The 22,275-nt window shown below is 37.8% G+C and overlaps 1 protein-coding gene across 1 annotated transcript; it reads left to right on the top strand.

The window, feature by feature from the left end:
- Positions 1–2,648: 2,648 nt before the first annotated feature.
- Positions 2,649–22,275, top strand: LOC118826850 (aldehyde dehydrogenase, mitochondrial-like). Its single transcript, XM_036597862.1, has 13 exons — positions 2,649–2,882; positions 3,899–4,003; positions 5,036–5,176; positions 7,783–7,862; positions 12,519–12,630; positions 16,683–16,811; positions 17,069–17,182; positions 17,289–17,391; positions 18,275–18,459; positions 19,516–19,680; positions 19,803–19,960; positions 20,567–20,681; positions 21,840–22,275. Exons 1-13 carry the CDS (start codon positions 2,760–2,762, stop codon positions 21,870–21,872), a joined length of 1,563 nt encoding a protein of 520 aa, XP_036453755.1. The 5' UTR covers positions 2,649–2,759; the 3' UTR covers positions 21,873–22,275.

Here is a 22,275-nt window from a genome sequence, read left to right as displayed (position 1 = left end):
ATTTAAAGACCTTAAAGGACAATTCCACAGATTTTTCAACATATTTGTATAATTGTAGATAAATGAAGGTAAACAAACTCACTCAGAATGGTTTGATGTGAAATGTACCAATTTATCAAAACCTACCGAATCAGAGAGCTGCAGCATTACACGAAATGTTTGCAAATATGCTGCCTAATGTCTGATACATTGTTTTACGATAGTTTTGAGAGAGGATTTGGGGCAAAAAGGCATTTGTTTAACCCATTCATGGTGGAGAGGTACCTTCAGGGTATTGTGAGGCTAAATAGTACACAAAGAAAATGTACTGTGGCATACACCATGGGCTGCACTACCGTAAGGACCTCAGGAGGCATGGCAATGTGAAGAGGCTCTTGGAAGGAATTGCACTCCTGGCAGGAAATGACTATATTTGTTGTTTAAGCTGTTGTTGTTCTAGTTTAAGATGTGTTTATTGGGCTTCATTGTATTGGGTTGTGGGTTTAATTAGTACAGGTTATGTGGCTATCATAGAAAGATGTAGATGTATCATAGATGTAGGTTCACTGGTTGTGTTGGATAGTAAAATGGTTATATTAGTGTTTTACACATAACAACTTCTGGTTCCCACATTTCATGTTGAACCACTCTGAATGACTTCTTATATGGAAAATATAATATAATAATAATCTTATATGGAAATATATCTAAAATGTATAAAAATAGTCAAAAGATGTTTTTTGCTTAATGGACTTTTAGTATTTGGAATACATATTGGAATGAAACAATTTATTTGAAATGTGTCTTACATAAGGAAATACGTGCCCTTGTATTTCGTTTCTGTATTGGGTTGTTTAAATTTCAATGATTGAATGATGAAGAAATTTTGAAAAATCAGTGGAATTCCTCTTTAAAAAAAAGCACATGTTCAGGGAATTCGGAAAAAAATGTCCATTTGACACAGCCTTTCAATGTGAGAAATTAAAGGTTCATAATACATTTATCTAGACTTGACCAATACCTTATTGCTTTTAACTGTTTCGGGTGATTTCTTTTGTAATAGTTTGAGTTAATATTTAAAATGATGTGAGCCTGGAGGTGTCAATATGTATTTAATTTTTATTCCCATCTATGCATGAAATGTAACAAATCCTCACAAGTTTCTGGATGATTCCCTGATTGGGGTGCTTTTGCGGATTTTAAATTTTAAACTTTTTTTAAAAAATCATTTAACATGAAATCTATGAAAACATGCATTTAACCATTAAAATGTGTTAATCCACCTTAGGAATAATATCTCATTTTTTATGAGATTTCTTTACTGGCAGTGGCTTAAGTGAGTCATGGGGTTGAAAGAAACAGGGTTCAGTTTTTTAGCTTAGAGTTAGTAAATACACAAAATGTGATTAACTAGCATCCATGCTAACAGCTTGAGGACCTTAATGACATTTTAATAATTTAATATTTTATGTAGATAGGCTTAATTATTGTTTTATTAATTTTAAGGCACACTTTACTTGGGCTTAAAATGTCTTTTACTTTTACATACATAGTAATATATGTAAAAGTATGTATGTAGTGATGGCTTAATTCTGAATACACAGTCCTAAATGTATTCAGTAATGTATTTTGTTACAATACATAAAAAAGTATCATATTCAGAATACTTTTGGAATCTCTTTTTTGTTTTGCTTTACTTATTTCCTTACTGTTACTGGTAGGCAGTTTTCTTTGTGTAATTATAACATTTTTAATGAAAATTGCTTATCATTTTAACAGAAATCATTTTTTTCTCTCTCACACTGTTTGCTTTAGTCCACTGCTGCTTCCACAAGTCCAGAACAACTCAATGCTGGACTTCTCACTTGTGAACATGTCCAACACTGAGAAAATAATTAGTTTGATCATTCCGTTACAAGAGCTCAGTAAAACTGAGATTAAAAACTTATCAGATTTAACAGTCTATTCAGGCTTTAGCAGAGCTCACTAACACTGACATTAATAACTGATCATCACATTGATTTATCAGTCTACTCAGGCTTTAGCAGAGTTCAGTAACACTGACATTAATAACTGATCATCACATTGATTTATCAGTCTGCTCAGGCTTTAGCAGAGCTCACTAACACTGACATTAATAACTGATCATCACATTGATTTATCAGTCTGCTCAGGCTTTAGCAGAGCTCACTAACACTGACATTAATAACTGATCATCACATTGATTTATCAGTCTGCTCAGGCTTTAGCAGAGTTCAGTAACACTGACATTAATAACTGATCATCACATTGATTTATCAGTCTGCTCAGGCTTTAGCAGAGCTCACTAACACTGACATTAATAACTGATCATCACATTGATTTATCAGTATACTCAGGCTTTAGCAGAGTTCAGTAACACTGACATTAATAACTGATCATCACATTGATTTATCAGTCTACTCAGGCTTTAGGAGAGCTCAGTAACAATAGTTACGGATAGTGGTTCTTCTGATGATTGTATGTTTTTTTCATTTGGTGGGTAAATCTTCTAAAATTATTCTCCTAAAAAGGTAAAAAAAAAAAATAACTGTATTCTGAAGACGTGTTCCCAATGTTTGTGTTCTTTTAGCGCACATGCGCAGCATGGACTTAGCGCTCTCCGCCATTCTCAGGGGCGGCGCTGGTGAAAGCCTCTCCTCAGCCAAACCCCGAGGCTTTATCACAACGTCCTGTGTATGTGAAGGTTCCTCCTCCTTCTCCCTGCACTTTCCACGGACCTGTTGTTGTGTAAATCCACCATGCTCCGCACCGTGCTGACCCGAGCTTTCCCGAACCTTCCTCGGCTCTTAGTCTGCCGTTATTCAGCTGCAGCTGCAGCCATTCCTGCACCGAACCCCCAGCCCGAGGTTCACTACGCCAAGGTAACTTAGCAAATGTCAGCGCGCTCTGTACAGAGTTAGCGACTGTTTCTGTTCCCCTCAGGTCTGCCTCGTCACTTTGGAGAGAACTCGGTCAAATGTTCGCTGTTTGTCAGCTTTTTGCTCTGAAAGTCCTCTTGTCGAATGTCTAGTGTTGTCTTACTCCACATCAACAGTCTTCGGTTTGTTAAGGCAGAACATCTTAGCTAATGTTAACTATATGTTCTGTCAGTCTTGGCTAGTCAGAAATTTTGCAAGCTTATGTTTTTATGGTGTCGTTTACTACATGCCAGACCGTCATCGTGTCATTTACTTGCAGAGCATAAAAGCTGAAAGACTTTAAAGGCGAAGTCCACCTCAAAATTTCCGCTTAATTTAGCAGTTGAGATGTAAACAAAGTCATTCAGAGTGGTTAGGTGTGAAATGGTTTACTGTAGACAAACGTAGAGATTCAAATTTCTTAACAGTGGTGGTGATAAGAACCAGGGGTCTCAATATCTGTAACACAAGTAAAGCCATTCATTTATTGTCCAAAACCACTAATGAGCCTACACGTCTTCTGAGTTTTATATGTAATGATGATGCAAAATCTGAAGAAAAAAAAAAAAAAGATATTTCCATAATTAATGGAATTTTGAAAATACTCCCGAATGTTATTGCAAAACTATCATAAAACAATGTCTTGGGCTCCAGGCAGTGTATTCATAACCAATTAATGCCATAACTTTCTGTGAGGGAGCTTTCATATGCATTAAACTCTTTAGACATCTGTTTTTTTCACCACCACTGTGAACCCTTCTGACTCAGCAAGTTTTTTTACAATGGAGGATTTCGCAAAAAAACACTGAATGACTTGGCTCACATCCTAACAATTTAATTTTGCATACATTTTGGAAAATTGGTGGAATTCCCTGTTATCCCCACCAATATCACCAGTTACAGTGTTGTCAGTCTGTATCATAAACTGTATTGGATATATTTGACTGTAAACTATATCTCTTGCTCTTGCTTTCTCAAAGCTCTTTATCAACAATGAGTGGCATGATGCAGTGAGCAAAAAAACCTTTCCTACCGTCAATCCAGCCACTGGAGAAGTCATCTGTGAGGTTGCAGAGGGATCAAAGGTAAGTGTATGTGTGTCTGTTTGAACTTGCCAGACAAGAAGCAGCATCCCTGCAGTGTCCCTCTACAGCATTTGTCACCAAGCTTGGTCCTGGAAATCTGCATTCCCGCGGAGTCTAGTTACAACCACAGTTTGCTACATCTGCTCCAGCTAATTTACGTCTTCACACGTCCTGGATTGGCTTGATCAGATGCATTAGTGTTAAGTAAGAAGGAGGCAGCATTTTAGATACAGTTTGGAACTAAACTCTACACGAAAGTAGATCTCCAGGAGGAGGGTTGGTGACCACTGCTTTAAAGCAAAGCTGAGTGGAAATAAGCTGTCCATGTTTGATAATACTCCCTTGTTATCTCTTGTTTTCTTAAAGTGCTGTTCTATTTTTTGTACATCTGATCATTGGTATGCTGCAGAGTACAGGTTCTTGCCTCTTTCAGGGACCCACTTATGCTATGTACTATTTCATGTATTCCTTGCCTTAGCACGTCTTTTCCAGCTCATGAACCACTTGATTGTTAGCTCATGAGCTGATTCAGGTGATACCTCAAGTGCTCCAAGGCAGTGGGTCCTACTTTATAGATTTTATTTCATTTGTATCATGCCATGCACATTTTCATAAAATTTATGTACAAAAGTTTGGGATGCTTACATTCCAAAATGTTTTAATTAATGAACGTGTTTTCTTTCTGTCAGTTTGTAGTGAAACAAACCCCACCTATTTGTAATGCCCGCACTCCACAGTAGGAATGCATCCATGTTGAAACTGTGGACAGTGCTGATATCTGAAAATTTTTAATGAGCATATCTGCCGATGCTGATACGTAAACTTATGTAGTCCCAGTTTCTACATCTGTCTCTAATTGGAATAGCATTACATTAAAATATCAGCAGATCCTTTGTGGTATTTTTTCTGATTTAACTGTAATGGTGAAAATCAGGAATAATATATGGTCTGTATGACTGGCTGTGTTGGAAATAGTTGTTTTCATCACAGTGCCTTACTTGTCTGTCTCCTTCCTGTTTGCTTCTTTTTCAGGAGGATGTGGATAAAGCAGTGAAAGCTGCCAAGGATGCCTTTAGGCTAGGGTCTCCATGGCGACGGATGGATGCATCAGAGCGTGGGCGGCTCCTGAACCGCCTGGCTGATGCCATTGAGAGAGACGCCGCCTACCTGGCCGTGAGTGATTGCTTGTTTTCCGTGTGTGATGGAGACAGTGTGCGTGAAGCAGGGTTTTAGTTTAATGCAACATCTGTTCAGATACTACCACTTTGGCAGACTGAAATGAAAATGTTGAGTATTTAATTGCTTGTGATGCATTCTTTGTAAATTTTGCATCAAGATTTTTAATGACTTTGAATCCAGGTTTCAAAACTCGCAAAACTGGCTCTTGACACACCAAGTAATTCATGACAGATGCACTTTTTAGTGTTCTGTCCCAGCTGGGTTATGAAAGAGGCCTGTTTTTAAGATGTGGTCGTGTGACTTTAAACCTCTCTTTAAACAAATAGCAAAATACAAAATTACAAAGGCATCATTTACTATTCTGCAAGATAAAAAGAAAGTAAATAACAACTACTTACATCAGAACTGTAAGCACAGTAACAAGCTAAAGAAAGTCTGGCCTTGTTAACATTACAAATGAGTTTTACACTAAATTAATTTCAGCAAAGCTGGACTGCACGTGATCGATTATTTGAAGACTGGGACTAATTGATTACACAAGTAGAATCAAGTGTGCTCCTGCTTGTTTAGAATGAAAACCTGCAACCACACTGGCCCTTTGTGGATAAAATTGGACAGACTGGTGTAGCGTTTGTGCTCATGCATGCTTCTGTTTCAAATGTCCAGTCATTGTGACTGTGCCTGACACATCCTTTTTATTCGATACCTTAATCCAGTTTTTTAAGATTATTATTGATTCTTATCTGGGGTAAAGTACATGATAGTGACTCAGCAGTCTTGTAATTTGTGATTATGCAAGTCATACTTGCCAACAACATTGTATGTCAACCATGTGACTGGATTTGTGGAGTCAAAAGTTCAGTCAGATTGAAAAGAGCGTTTTTTTCTTGTGGTTTATCTTGTGCTGTGTTTTCAAGGAATAGTTTGTCCCAAGTGTAGTTCATCAGCTAAGACATGTTCCAGTTATTCTTTAGTTTTGCACTGTAAGTATGAGACTAATGGAACTAACAAATATTGTAAGGTTATTCATCTCCAATAAGCATTGCCAAATCATCAGAAATAGACAAAGATATGGACACAGTTCAGAGATCAAGGTGGCTACTGTTTTTCTTTATGTGGTATACATTTTTCCAGATTTACAGATGGGGTATAAGCTTTCATTTCTTGTTAGCTATGCTATATGGCAAAAAGTATGTGACCATCCTTCCTAATTGAGTTCAGGTGTTTCGGCCACACCCATTGCAAACTAGTATATAAAATCAAGCACATAGCCATGCAATCTCCATAGACAAATATTAACAGTAGAATGGGTCACACTGAAGAGGGGAGTGACTTTAAATGTGGCACTGTCATAGGATGCCACCTATGCCACAAGTCAGTTCATGAAATTTCTGCCCTGCAAGATCTGCCTCCGTCAACTGTAAGTACTATTATTATGAAATAGAGGCATCTAGGAGCAACAATGGCTCAGCCATTAAGTGATAGACTATGCAGACTTACAGAATGGTGCCACTGAGTGCTAAAACGTGTAAAAATTCTCTCTATCTTAAACATCATTTACTATTCCGCAAAATAAAAAGAAATGACATACTAACATTTATTTACATCAGAACTGCAAGCACAGTAACAAGCTAAAGAAAGTCTGGCCTAAGTAACATTACAAATGAGTTCTACATCAGATTCATTCCAACAAAGCTGGACTACACATGATCATTTGTTTGAAAACTGGGACCACTTGATTACACAAGTAGAATCAAGTGTGCTCCTGCTTGTTTAGAATGAAAACCTGCAACCACACCAGCCTTTTGTGGATAAAATTGGACAGACTGGTGTAGCGTTTGTGCTCTTGCATGCTTCTGTGTGAAATGTCCAGTCATTGTCACTGTGCCTGACACATGTCCTTTTTATTCGATACCTTAATCCAGTTTTTTAAAGATTATTGATTCTTATCTGGGGTAAAGTACTTGATAGTGACTCAGCAGTCTTGTAATTTGTGATTATGCAAGTCATACCTGTTGTATGTTAACCAAAGGTAATATTTGTTTAGTTTAAAAAACTGGTAGAGTGCCTGAGGGATTATGGCATTACAGAATTCTACAATCAAATGATTCCAGCATAGCTAACATGTAATATTTTCATACATTGCAAAAGAGAAGAATGGATCCTTATTTAGAGGCTGCTGACTCTGAAACCACAAAAACAGACCTCTGTGTTATGTAACAGAGGCTCATGGGAAAGTGAAAAAAATCAGTGTTTCCTGTATTCAGGGATCTTGATAAAGGATCTGTAGTTACTGTTAAAATGTATTTCTTTTCATGCAATAAAATCACATACTTTGAACCTGTAACTGTAAATTGACTTAAGCTAGCATGATTAACCTGCAAAGAACATGCAAGATAACCAAGCATTTAGGTGACTGTCAGCTTGAAGTCATTTGTCTGCATGTTATGTAAGTTTGTTTAAAAAGAAAAAATATGGCCCAGAAGATTTGAAAAGGTCTGGTTTGTTGCGTAATGTGCTTGGGGGGGGATGGGTGGGACAAGCCATTTGTGCTAGTGATTTAGCTTTATTCCATTCTCATTAAGCTGTTTGCTTTGTAGGAGCTGGAAACTCTGGACAATGGAAAGCCATATGCTGTGGCCTACTCTGTCGATGTACCCATGGTGGTCAAGTGCCTGAGGTGAGACGTGATGTCACTAGCAGTCATAAATATAGTATGACATTTGAATTGCAAACTGGTGGTTTGTGTTGTGATAACCAGCGATAGTAAAACTGAATATCAAAAGCTCTTCTTGTTTCCCAGACACAGGTAAAGTGGGAGAATCAGTAGAGAACATAATGAATTTAAAACAAATCTTTTACAACAAAGCTTTTAGAACAAATCTTTGAATTAGTGTCTGAAGTAGTGTTACCTGTTTCTGATATTTCTAACATTTAAAACGTGCTGAATTTGTCTTTTAAATATATATAGGGGTGCGGGAAAAAATCGATGCTTAGATGCATCGCGATGTGGACGTGAACGATTCTGAATCACTTCACAAATGTCAAAAATCGATTTTCTAAATATTTAATTTATAACGTAATGTTGACGGAACGCAAAAGGCGGAACTTGGAAGTGCGGAAGTGCAGCGCCCGGACAATCTGTGGCGGCACATAACAAAAACACCACTGGACGAGCAAGAAATCCGACCAGCTCCCTCTGCATTAAAGCCAGGTTAGATCAGGACTCACAACACAAATGATAAGAAGAGACATTTTGACCTTTCAACAAAAATCAAACCACCTTGGGAGCCACAACATTTAATGTCCAGTATGTCTCAGTATGTGTTAATGTCCTAGTTTAGGCTAAACAATATGAACGAAAACGCAGATTTACTTTGCTCTGCTTTAAGCTTTAGCTTAGCTCAGCTATAGCCGCTTTCCTCCCATCTCCGCCAGAAAACTTTTCCTCAGAAGTAGATCAGTTAAATGTCTTTCAACGTTCGACTGTTTTACGAGGCTGAAGTCACTTCTTATTCTCCAGCTTCTTGTTCGAATTTTCCTGTTCCACCTTAAATACTAACTGAGGCGCCAAATGTAAATGCGGCACCATTTAAGGTGGAACGGGAGAATTCGAAAGAGAAGCGACTTCAGCTTCACCACTTTTTAGTGTGTGACAGTGTGCAGGTTTAACGTACCAGGAAACCAACTGCGCTGCTTATAAATGCGAATAACGCATCGTTGCTAGGTGACCTGCAGTTTGCACGCCGGTTCTCAGTCGTTGCGAAACAGGGCTTTCGCACTATGTTTCACACGTCCCGTCTCAAAGACATTTTACTGACACAGTGATTCCCCCACTCTCTACAACGAGACCAAAACTGAAGTTATAAAATCACTAAACAAAACAGGTAGAATAGCTGTAACATGTGCTGCGTGGACATCCATTACCACTGGATCTTATTTCACTGTAACTGCGCATTTTATCACAGATGAGTGGCAGCAGCGTCTCGTGCTCCAAACAAGAGCAGTGAATGAGAGCCTTCTAGTTCACTTGCCACATCACTTCCATTTGATTTATTAAAAAAGATATTGGAAGTAAATTCATTATGGATCATGACAAATACTTTGCTTTAAAAGTACCAAGTCACTTTAAATAACAATAACACCAAGTCACTTAGTCACTTTAAAATGTATATTGTCTCTACATTCTGTATATATTTTGTGTATGTTTAATATATTTCAGTTGGTTTTTCTTGTATTTTTATTTATTTACTTTCTGTAGAGTGATTACCTGTGTCTTACCACAAGCATTTCAATGCATAAATGTCCTGACATGTGCAAATGACAAATAAACTTGAAATTTGAACTCGAAACTTGAGCTCATACAGTGCGAAAATATAAATGCTATATAGAAAAAAAAGATGCATCGAGATGCATCAATAATCGTTTTATAATCTCATCGCAGCCCTCTGAAACGTAATCGAATCGAATTGTGAGGTGCCTAGAGATTCCCACCCCTAATATTTATTTATTTCTATATATATATATATATATATATATAACGGATAGTTCCGGTCATAAAATCTGAAATCAGATGATTCACGCCCAGGCATTATTACTGCAAGACCTGTTGATGATTGACAATGTGAAGCAGGCTAGAAGGTCTCAAAAAGCAGCACATGATGCCACATTCTAAAGAGATTCAAATAAAGATGTGAAACAAAGTCATTGAAATCTACCAGCCTGGAAAGGGTTACAAAGCTATTGCTAAAGCTCTGGGCCTCCAGCATACCACAGTGAGAGTCATTATCCACAAATTAAGAAAACTTGGAAGAGTGGTGAAGCTTCCCAGGAGTGGCCGGCCTACCAAAATTTCACCACCCCCCAGAATTCAGGCAGTTGCTAAGTGCTGATTCTGTACAGGCAAAAGAAATAACTTGAGCTACAGGGCTATTAATAGCCTCTATTCCACCTCCATTCAGTTGTGGATAGAAAATAGGGTTTATTTCAGCTAAAAATATTGCCCTTTTTCTCTTTCTCTTTCGGCTGAAAATTGAAAGTACCACTTATTACCATTTTTGGCCAAATATTTTGCTACCCAGAATTTCAGTGCATCTTTATCTTATGCTTTGTTTGTCTTGAAGTCAAATTCTATGTACAGTGTCCTTAAGTGTGAGAAATTACTATTTAGATTGGATAACTTTATCACTATTATTATTTCTCCTGGTTAAACTTATCAGCTGGTTACCATTCAGGACCTGAGTTGTACACCTATTCTGTAATGCATTCCAGCCTGCATACTGTTATTAAAATTTCCAGAGTGTTTTGTGTTTACCTCTTAAATTGCAGTGTGGTATGCTAGCTGTTGGCTAATTAGTTAAAGTAAAGACGTGCAATACAACCTCCTTTACTTTCACACAGAGCCTACAATGTTGCACGAACTTTGCTTCTTTCATAAACCTTCATATTAATGTTATTCTTGAGCTGGATAACCTGACACCAGCTGGCAGCATTGTGTGTGGGTGTGGTATGGTCTAGTGGATTTGTAATACAAATCTGGTTACACGATCTGTGGTTTGCTCCTGTGTACGTTATCTTGCCAAGGTAACACCACTGTGCGCCTAAGCTCAGAGCTGACAGACATATTTAATGTGCATCCTGCAGAATAAGTGTAGCGTATGAACCTTCATTGGACATGCTCAGTTACATTAAAGTCACATGTGTTCAAACAATAGCAAATAGAGGTCTGTTTGCTTTTACAAATACATACAATATTGAATAGTGTACAGCAATAACTTTGGACATTTACCTGTGGATAAACAACTGAATTGTAGTCTTACTCTCAAATCGTTTCCTGCTCTCCACATACAGTACACCCTTGCATTCTTTATGGCAATAGTCAAATATGCTTTATATGAGTCAAAATTATTTCCTTTTAACCTTTCATCAGAATATAACTTCTGAATCTGATTCTTTTATTTTCTTAACTATGTCACCATTAAGGTTGTGCAAAATACTTTGAACAAGTAGTGATGGCTGAATACTGAATACACTGTCCTAACTGTATTCAGCAGTGTGTCCCATTACAACACATAAAAGTAAATATTCAGAATACAATTTGAATACATATTGATAAAGTCCATGGAAAAAATTCTACTGTAACTTTTTTTTACATTTCACAATGTTCCTCGTTGTTACTGGTTGTCAGTTTTTGTTTGTGTAATTCTTCTGGTATTATGTTTCTTGGAAAGGTTTAGTTATTCAAATGAATACAAAAATGAATACAAACGTTATTTTGACTATTATCACCTGCTTCAGTCCACCTCTGCTCCCAAAATTCCACTGGCATTTCATGACCAAAGCCAAAAATTTGCCATATCTCAATAAGAAAATCTTGCAAATTTGACTATAAAGTAAGTAGCCGTGTGATTTTCAGTTAATGCAAATGTGTGTAACTGCTTGCATAGAGTTCCCCAGATTTCACTGATGCTCAGATTAAAAAAAACTGGCTCATCACAGTGATTCATCAGCACTTTTGCAAAAAGGCTGTTTTGTTTTTTTATTTCTTCTTTAGAGTAAGTCTGTGCATGTTGTGTGATTTTATGTATTTTTTTTTTATTTGGTGGATAAGTATTTTAAAAGTATTCTCTTAAAATATAACTGTAACACTGCCTTTTAACAATGTAACTAGGACTGAATACAGATACTTAATTTTGGTATTCTGAATGCTTATTCCCAATACTTGTATTCTGTTACATCCCAACCCTGGTCACCATGCGCCAGTAGGTAGGGAAAAATAATATTAACCAGTAATATCATGCTTCATCCCCCCTCACACCAACACTACTTATCATAATACTTAGCTGGCTCAGAGAACCTTGGAAATGCATTATAATTTCCGTTGACTATATCCGTTATCATAACAGGGTGTTACTTGTTACTATGCTGTTAAGACTGGATAGTCTCTGTTCTTATTGGCTGCACTGTATTTTGCCTCATTCAAAAAGTAATAGAGGCTGAAACACTTCCTATAACTTCAGTGTGAATGGGAGGAGCCAGACTGCTGTAGACTGAATAGGTGGATATATGTAAATGCATTGGTATTTGTGACATCACAGAAACAGTGAGTTGAAAACAGGCTGTTTTTGCTGCTTAGTTTCCATCTATGGACTGTATGGACCAAAGAGTAAACTATATTTTGAGCTTTAGCAATGTTTTTATACTATATTGCAACCATTTTATTTTAAAAAAAAGTGAGGAAAATTAAGTTTTAGCCCCTTTAAACTTAGAATTGCTCAGCTATAGTAATACAGAATCAATGCAAATACTCACATGTTTGTGGCTTGGGATTTTTCAGGTACTATGCTGGCTGGGCGGACAAATGGGAGGGAAAGACCATTCCCATCGATGGTGACTACTTCTGCTATACTCGACATGAGCCCATTGGAGTGTGTGGCCAGATTATTCCTGTAAGTTTGCTCCGGGGGTTTAGAGTGTTTTGCCTAGAAACTTGTCAGTATTGTTCATTTCTAGTCTGGTTTCTGTGCTTACATAGTGAAACAATTTGACATCTCTATGCTAAAAGTCCTCTGATGGGAGAAATCAGCAGCAGGTTACATATTAGCTTAACCTCATTACTAAACTCCATGCTTTTGTTGATTATTATTACATGACATGGCACACTAAGGAGGGGATTACATAAAAACATGCTCTCAGGAAACAAGGTTTAGCTGTATGCTTCAGCAGTGCGAGGAGTGTTTTGCAAATGTTTTGTTGTGGGAAGGAAGCTGTTGAAAGCCACTGGAAAAGGTCACTGTTGCTGAGCTGGAGAAAAAGATAAGGAAGGAATGAGCCCTGTGTTGGGGGAAAAAGCCGGCTTATATAAACCAGGGCTGTCCAGGCCACAGATAAATGAGCAGATAAAATTAGGAGCGAGTTTGTGTTACAGACTCTTTGGCAGTGGTGTACATGTGCATTAGTAATAGTGTTTGTTGGTATGTAGAGGAGAATAAGAACCATGGTCTGCTTACTGCACATTGCAGACAACTTGTTAGTTTAATGAACATGAAGAATAGGTTTATTTAATGGGAATGGTTTTCATTTCCAGCTCCTTTAGCAGAAAACTTTTCTAATTATGTGTATAATAATAATAATAATAATAATAATTATAATAATAATTATAATAATAATATTTTTTGTTTATATAGCACTTTTCATGCCGGTGGCAGCTCAAAGTGCTTTACAGACAGGTGATAAAACATAGTTATAGAAATCATTAGTATTTATTGAGAATCATAAAAAAATGAAGCAGATCAAATTAGAAGATAAATACCACAAGACGTAGAGTTTTAATTAAATGCTAAGTTAAAGAGATATGTTTTAAGATGCTTCTTAAAAGTGAGCGCTGAGCTTGACTGTCTAATAAAAGGTGGAATTGAGTTCCACAGTTTAGAAGCATAATAACTGAAAGAGGCCTCTCCATGTTTTCTGTATTTTACAGAGGGTATTTGTAGAAGGCCACTATCTGCAGATCTTAGATTGTGTGCCGGAACATAAACAGACAGACACTCTGTGATGTAAGCAGGTGCTAGGTTATTTTGAGCTTTAAAAACTAGTAGCAGAACCTTAAAATCTATCCTGAATGATACAGGTAGCCAGTGCAGCTCTTTTAAAACAGGAGTGATATGATCTCTCTTTTTTGTGCTGCTGCATTTTGTACAAGTTGTAAGGGATGTATAGTTTTCTTAGGAAGTCCAGTAAGAAGAGCATTACAGTAGTCAAGTCTGCTTGTAACAAATGCGTGAACAAGTTTCTCTGCGTCGCTCTGAGAGAGAAAAGCCAAACTTTAGCGATATTTCTCAAATGATAAAAAACTACTTTAGTGACTGTGTTTACATGCGGGGTAAAACAGAGCTCAGAGTCAAGATCACCCCCAGGTTTCGTACTTCAGGTTTGGTATATGAAGCTAAAGAACAATGTTTCTCATAAATCATTTTTCTCTGAGTTTCTGTACCAACGATCAATATTTAAGTTTTTTCATGATTTAATTGTAAAAAATTTTGCGACATCCAATGCGAAATATCTGACACACCATTTAGATGGATTGCTTGGGATGCTTCATCTTTTTGTAGGTACAGATTTGTAGATGCGTATGAATGCATTTATGTGTACACAAAATATCCAAGCAATGCATGCTAGGGCTTGGTATGAATATTCAATACTTTTATACTGACCAAATTATTATACTGTTATCCAGTACCAAACTTTAACTGCTGAGTAGTTGGGCCTGTTGTGAGCCAATAAACTGCTTGTTTCAAAAGTAGATTGCTTACTGGCTGTCTAAATTACATTCTGTATGCATGTATTAAAAAAAGTCATTCAGGAATAGGTATCAAAGTTAAAGTACCTCTTTAGTCATAATTTGAACCATAAAAAAATATCTGTGCTGAATAGTAAACTGTTAATTGTTTATGCATTCGTGTTATGCCCAAGAAATTATATAATAAAATAATAAAAATTGTATGGGAGCATCCCTAAACATTAACACGCAGTAAGTCTACGAATATGAACATCATGCACATCATAAACGCCTCCAAACCCCACCACTTCCCCCACTTGCCTACATGCTGTGCTACTGAAAGGAGACAGAGATGTCATAAAGGAGGAGAGTGTTCAGTAGTTAGAACAAGCTGAAAAATCTTGTTTTTTTTTGTGCGTTATTTGAGCCAAACGCTACAAACTGTTTATGCTGGTTTGGTTTTATATGTATCTCCCTAATCAAAGAGATGGAGTCTGGTCTTGTATGAGTGGAAATAACTGTTAGCATGTTTATGCAGTACTTTTTACAGGGCCATCCAAAATACCCCATGCAAGATCATGAAGTGTAATAGACCTTGAGTGATTCAAGAATATCAACGGCCATGCCACAAATAAGATCATTTAACATAAAGACAAGGAAGCTATTTATATTTGTTGCGCATTCTATGAATTGATATATGTTGATGAGAACAGTTAGAGTACTCGAAAAGATGCCTCCAGTTCATGACTTCTCTTGGCCTTGTAACGTACTGCTTATGGTTGATGGTTTTTATTCCTTTTTTTCCCCCATTGTGTGCAGTTTAACCCTTTTTAAAATGCTACAGGACGCTGCCCAACGCAACACTACACTTCTGTCCTCTTAATACTTGTTGCCTACTCCACCCCCCAATCATTATTTCCTGTTCCCATTTCTCTACATTTTAGAGCAGTCTGGAGCCATATGTTCAGGTCAATTTGAAACATACAGTTAACCACTGAGACCTGTGTTCTTTCCACCTTTTACACCCATGTAATGATAGCGTCTCTTGGGAGACTAGTGTTCTATAGCGTGTAATAGGGCTGCACAGTATTTTAATCAATATTGTAATACTGGCTTCTGCAAAACTGTATCAGTATTACAAAGGTTTGATTGTGTGCTGTGAGCATCATCCAATGTTCCAGTGGACGTTTTGTAGAAGCTTTGATGAAGGGATGTACATGGTCCAACAATGATGAATCATTTTAGTCAAATAATTCAGGCTAACCTTAAAAAAAATGTTTTGGCAAAAAAATCAAAGTTACATCATTTTCATTTTACTTTGAATGTTGTCAGTCAGCCAAAACATGTTTGTACATATATATACATACACTACATGGACAAAAGTAATGGGGTACCTCTCGTAATTATTGAGTTCAGGTGTTTCAGCCACATTCATTGCTAACAGGTGAATAAAATTAAGCACATAGCCTTACAGTCTCGACAGACAAACACTGGCAGTAGAATGGGTCGTACTGATGAGCTCAGTGACTTTTAACATGGCACTGTCATAGGATGCCACCTCTAAGACAAGTTAGTGTGTGACATTTCTGTCCTGCTAGATCTGCCCTAGTCAACTGTAATTGCTATTATCGTGAAATGGAAGCATCTAGGAGCAACAACAGCTTAGCCACAAAGTGGTAGACCACACAAACTCACAGAGTGGGGTGGGCGAGTGCTGAAGTGTACAGTGCCTATTCTCTGTTAAATCACTTAATAAAGAGTCCCAAATTGCCTCTGGAAGCAACATCAGCAAAAGAACTGAGCGTTAGGAGCTTCACGAAGTAGGTTTCCATGGCTGAGCAGCTACACACAAGCCTAAGATCAAAACGCACAATGCCAAGTGTCAGGGGGGATGGTTTAAAGCATTCCACCACTGAACTCTGGAGCAGTGGAAACATATTTTGTGGAGTGACGAATCATGCTTCTCTATCTGGCAGTCTGATGGATGAGTCTGGGTTTGGTGAATGCCAAGAGAAAGTTACTTGACTGACAGCATTATGCCAACTGTAAAGTTTGGTGGAGGAGGAATAATGCTATGGGGTTGTTTTTCAGGGGTTGGCGAATGCCTCTTAGTTCCACTGAAGGAAAATCTTATTGCTTCAGCATAGCAAGACCTTTTGGACATCATGCAGCACTACACAAGTTCTCACTTTTCCTCTTTCTCTTTTTTTCTCCTTCTGCCAGTGGAACTTCCCTCTGCTGATGCAAGCATGGAAGCTTGCGCCTGCGCTGGCTACAGGCAACACCATAGTTATGAAAGTAGCTGAACAGACTCCTCTCACTGCACTCTATGTGGCCAGTTTGATCAAGGAGGTTTGGTCCTTGAATCACACACACATGCACGCACAGCTACACCTTAACACGAATATAGGCTTCAGCCCTTCTGGAGCTACATGTATCTCATTTAACTTTTTGTACGTAAAATACAGTTGAAATTGTTGTAAATATAGAGTAAAACGATAGATTGCCAAACACAACACTTTCTCTTTTTTGCACTGTTATACACACAGTCTTGTAGTAAAAGAATGTATTTATAGGTCCTTATGTTTCCTTTCACTGTAAACCTTTAGGTGGGCTTCCCTCCTGGTGTGGTGAACATCATCGCTGGAATGGGCCCTACAGCTGGGGCAGCCATTTCTTCTCACGTGGACATTGACAAAATTGCCTTCACTGGCTCCACTGAGGCAAGATTTTAACCTCTTGTAATTGGCTGCAGATAGCACACGTGTGAGCTGAGAGGTCTCTTTGTCCATAAACTGATACATGTCATCATGAATATGTGTTCTGTAGGTAGGTCACCTAATCCAGCAAGCCTCAGGCAGCAGCAACTTGAAGAAAGTAACTCTGGAGCTGGGAGGGAAAAGCCCCAATATTATTCTGTCTGATGCCAACAGTGAGTACATCTTTGCTAAAATTGTTCTCCAGGTGCTTGATACCTCTTGATGTAGTATGTGGTTGAAATTCTACCTCAGGTATGGGTTTTGTCATAAACGTTACACTGGTATGCCATAAATATAAATAAGTGCAGAAAACAACAGTGAAAACCACACCAGCCAGGGTTGCTTCTGTCCTGCTTTCTAGTCTGTTACATCTGAAGCAGTCTTTTGTTTTTGTTTTTTTCAGCAGACATAAAGGAATGGTCGGTCTTTCGGGGGTAGGCTTAGCCTTAACCTTAGCCCTAGCTAGGACACAAGATTGATTCGGTGCACTCTTATACCTACTTCAACCAAAAAGCTGATGAATAAGAAGCCAATGTCAGCCTTGTAAAAAATTTAGACATAAAACATTAGCACTGTTTTTTTGCCAGGCCCATGGGACAAGTGTTAGAAAGATGTTTTGTCTAAATAATACATAATAAAATAATTACATTATGTGTATACACACACATATATACACATACCTGCTATTGGAGAAATTTTGGGCCATTTTTTGGGTCCTTCCATCATGAACTGCACCCATAATGTAAAGCACAACAGGCATTTTTAAATTAAGTCTAAAACTACACATATACTTGTCATCTGAACAGGTTTTGTTTGAAAAAATGTATATACATTAATATGTACCAAAACCATCAGAAATTGTATTATACCATGATATGATGTTTTGGCCATACCACCCACTGCTATCCTGATATCTTTATGAAGTCTTTTTAGCCTATACTGGAGAACATTATTTCCCTGTTAGCCTGTTTTTACAGAAAATCCATAAACCGTGACTTACTTGATGAGTGGACAGATCATTGGCAGATTTGCAGAACTTTTTTTTCTTTCTGGCAGTGGAAGAAGCTGTGGAGCAGGCACACACAGCCATCTTCTTTAACCAGGGTCAGTGCTGCTGCGCTGGCTCCCGCACCTATGTGCAGGAGAGCATCTATAACGAATTCGTGGAGCGCAGCGTGGAGAGAGCAAAGAAGAGAGTGGTGGGAGATCCCTTCAACCTTAAAACTGAGCACGGACCACAGGTACAACCCTAGAGCTAACAACTCTAAGCCTTATGTTTTCACACCTCACCAGTATATTTGGAGAATTTACCCAAAAAGTACATCAAATATTAAATCTTAAAATAGTTCTATTTTTATCTGTAAACTAAATCAAAAGTGTTTTGTGCATCCCTGTTCTATACCCTGTATATTTGCTTTACATTGCCTGTTATATATAATTAGTGATGTATATAAACCAAAAGTAGTACACAAAATATGCGTACAATTGTATGCAAAAGTTTGGTCAAGCTACATGTTTTGTTGAAAAGAAGTTAACACATCCTCTATAGGGTACAAACTTAAATGTGGCATTTTCTGTGCATTTAAATGCACAATTTCTGTGTATTTGATGAGTTTACCATATTGGAGAAAAAAACTGCAAATTTAAAATTTGCCATAAATTTTGCACGGTACACATTTCGTGTTTTTTTCCAAGATGTTAATTTCAACAAATAAGGAGTAATTGTGCATTTAAATGTGCAGAAAAATGCAATATTTAAGTTTGCACTTTTGCATACAATTGTATGCCTGTTTTGTGTACTATTTTTGGGTAATATATGTCACTAGTTATATCAGGCACTATAAGGTAAACCTTAGGGTAACCTTTATGCCAGGCCAAAACAAATGTCCTCATGGGCCACACTTTGGGCAACCCTGTTTTATACCATTCTTCCTCTGTATCTCTTAACAGCAATATTTTGTAGGTGTTTGTCAGCTCATCGTCGACTTTAGTCAGTGAGACCGGTGTTTTTTATCATGTAACATGGCCAGTAACCGCGTGCTTTGTCAGGAAAGGCCAAGTGACTGACATGCAAAATAACCAGCCACAGACAACTGTTTTAGTGTGACATGTAGGGGCAGGCGATTTTCAAAATAGGGCTGCAAACAAAACAAACCCAAAAGATCCAATTAAAGATGGAAAATGTCTTGGAACGTCTAAGATTATTTATTTTAATGTCTGGTTTCACATCACAAAAACACAGTTTTTACACACTGTAGTTAGTTGTGTAAAGTTTCAGTTTGCTCTTTTGGCTGAAGGTTGATGATGAGCAGTTCCAGAAGGTTCTGGGTTACATCAGCAGTGGGAAAAAGGAAGGCGCCAAGCTCATGTGTGGAGGTGGTGTGGCAGCAGACCGTGGTTACTTCATCCAACCTACCATCTTTGGTGAAGTTCAGGATGACATGAAAATTGCCCGTGAAGAGGTATATGTGAAGCTAATAAGCCCTGACACTGCTATTGTACACCTGCCTGACTGAAAAGCAATTATATTTAAGTGAAAGTTCAAGTTAGTCGAACATTACATTTTTTTGTCATTATTTCTCAGATATTCGGGCCAGTAATGCAGATTCTGAAGTTTAAGTCTATAGAGGAGGTGATTGAGAGAGCCAATGACACCAAATATGGCCTGGCTGCAGCTGTCTTCACCACTGATGTCAACAAGGCGCATTATGTCTCTAACAGTCTCCGTGCTGGAACTGTGTGGTATGTTAATAACCAGTCAAAAAAACAATAGCACTCTCAGCTGTGCTGTGACACTGGGATCCTGGCTTTAATCTCAGCTGTGCCTTTTGTTGTCTATTGCGAGACACTCTCAAAACTTCTACTCACTATTCACTGGGGCTATTTCACAAAGAATATTTCTGGGTTGTCAAGATAACATGAGCCCAAAGTCAGACCTTTCCAATATGGGAAGTCTATCCAATAATAAAGACATTCTTTAGAATCAGGCTTTATTGGCAAAGTATGGTGTGTTCACACAGATAAAGGGTTTGTTTTCAGTTACACATCAGCAAAAAATCACATTTCTATTAGACAGTTTCCCTCTTTTTCATATTTAAAATTCTCTTCCAAGCATGTTCAGGTTTGCATGGGAAAAGCAAGGCAAAATTGGCTCTTGTATTCAGATGCAAAGATCATGATTCAAGGAAATGTTTTGCTGTTTTTCAACACAGACCAAATTGGTTTACGATGATTTATCATTCACAGCACAGCCTTGTCGATAGCTTCTGTCTGAACATATCAATATGTAACCCTACAGTACACCCCCACAGTAGCTGACAATGTTTTCCTGTTTTTGGGTGTATACAGGATCAACTGCTACAATGTGTTTGGAGTCCAGGCTCCCTTCGGTGGCTACAAGGCCTCAGGGACTGGACGTGAATTGGGAGAGTACGGCCTGGAAAACTACACAGAAGTCAAAACTGTAAGTAACCCTACCGTGTGTGGTGTTGAATGCCCAATCCCATTTCTTCTTTTTACCCCTACCCCTTGTTTTCGAGTGTCACCCTAACCCTTTGGAACTGAGTTGCAAGGGGTAGTGGTTGAAATCTTGCCCTACGAAATGAGAAAACACTCAAAAAAAAAACAAAAAAACATTGCTTCATTAACAGGCTACTAGCGATGCTCTGTAGGCGACCTGGCCAGTTTTCAGTGATAGCAGAGAAGGGTAAAGTTCAGCAACCTCACTACTGGGCTTTAGTTACTTTTAGGGCATCATATGCTTTCAAAGAGGGAATATAAGACAATTATTTATCATCGCCCACTGCTAATTCTTTGGTGATACAAAGCTGAAATCAGCTATTCACCAGCTTCTTGTTCGAATTTTCCCATTCCACCTTAATTAAATGGTGCAGCAGTACATTCTGGCGCTTCAGGCGTCAATACTGCTGGACTATTATAGGTTGAACGGGAAAGTTCGCAAGCTAGCTACCGAGACATTAGCGTGCCATTAGCGATTTTTATGCTTGTTATGAAGAAAACAACCATAATACATTGAAACAACATTAAACTAAGATAATACAATGGTTATCGTAATTTTTAACTGAGAAAATTCTCACATTTGTGGGTTTCTCTGGTCGCTCGCGCAGCCATCTTGCTGGGTTTTCTTTTTTTCCTCATAACACTCTGTTTGGAGTGTGCCTCTGAAAAACCTCCATTTGGAGGGCTGTGTAGCCCTAACACTTCGCCCTAACCCTCTATCTCAACAAAAACTGGGACACCCTAACCCTAGATGTGAATGCGCAAAACAGAGGGCCAAAGGTTAACTGGTAGGGGCAAGGGGTGAAATGGGATTGGGCCGAAGAGCCAGTCTTAACTATGTTTTCTTGGTATCACAGAAAAATGCCACCATACTGTATGTTAGGTGTGTAAAAACAACATAATTTGGATTTGTAATTTGGATTGCACCACTGATATTTGCACAGCCAGTTATTAGTTTGTGTATCCTGTGCAAGTCATATCTGCATCCTGCCATGTTTGTCTCCTGTATATCACATTTTTTTTTGTTTTTTTTTTTTGTTTTTTGTTTGTTATGAAATGAAAGCTTATCTGAGTGCATGGTGTTCTTTTTTTTGCCCTACAGGTGACAGTTAAAATCCCCCAGAAAAATTCTTAAATGGAGCGTTTTTGATCAGCTCTTTGAAGAAACCAGAAACCAGTAATTTGATGTAAAAAGCATGCAATACTGGTACAAAGCTTTTAGTTTCATTCATCTGTATAGCACAAAACTGAATGATGCTTCTTTTTTGTTAAAGAGACATATTTAAGTGATGTATAAAGCTGTTCCTTACCTGAAGCTCTCAAAGATACGTTATTTTTATAATCTCCAATATAAAGCACTTAAGAGTGATGTGTAAGAAACAGCTATCAGTTAAAAAAAATTTAAAAATGAGAAAAATTAAATACATCATTCTGATGTTATTCTTCTTGTTCCATTTTGATAGAGTAAATCACAAACAGTGCTGTTAAAAGGGTTCATTGCTTTACACAGCTTTTCTATAATAAATACTTCAAAGCAT

The sequence above is a fragment of the Colossoma macropomum genome, unplaced genomic scaffold, assembly GCF_904425465.1.
Source record: "Colossoma macropomum unplaced genomic scaffold, Colossoma_macropomum, whole genome shotgun sequence".
Classification (NCBI taxonomy): domain Eukaryota; kingdom Metazoa; phylum Chordata; class Actinopteri; order Characiformes; family Serrasalmidae; genus Colossoma; species Colossoma macropomum.
This window is presented reverse-complemented; position numbering and strand designations above follow the sequence as displayed.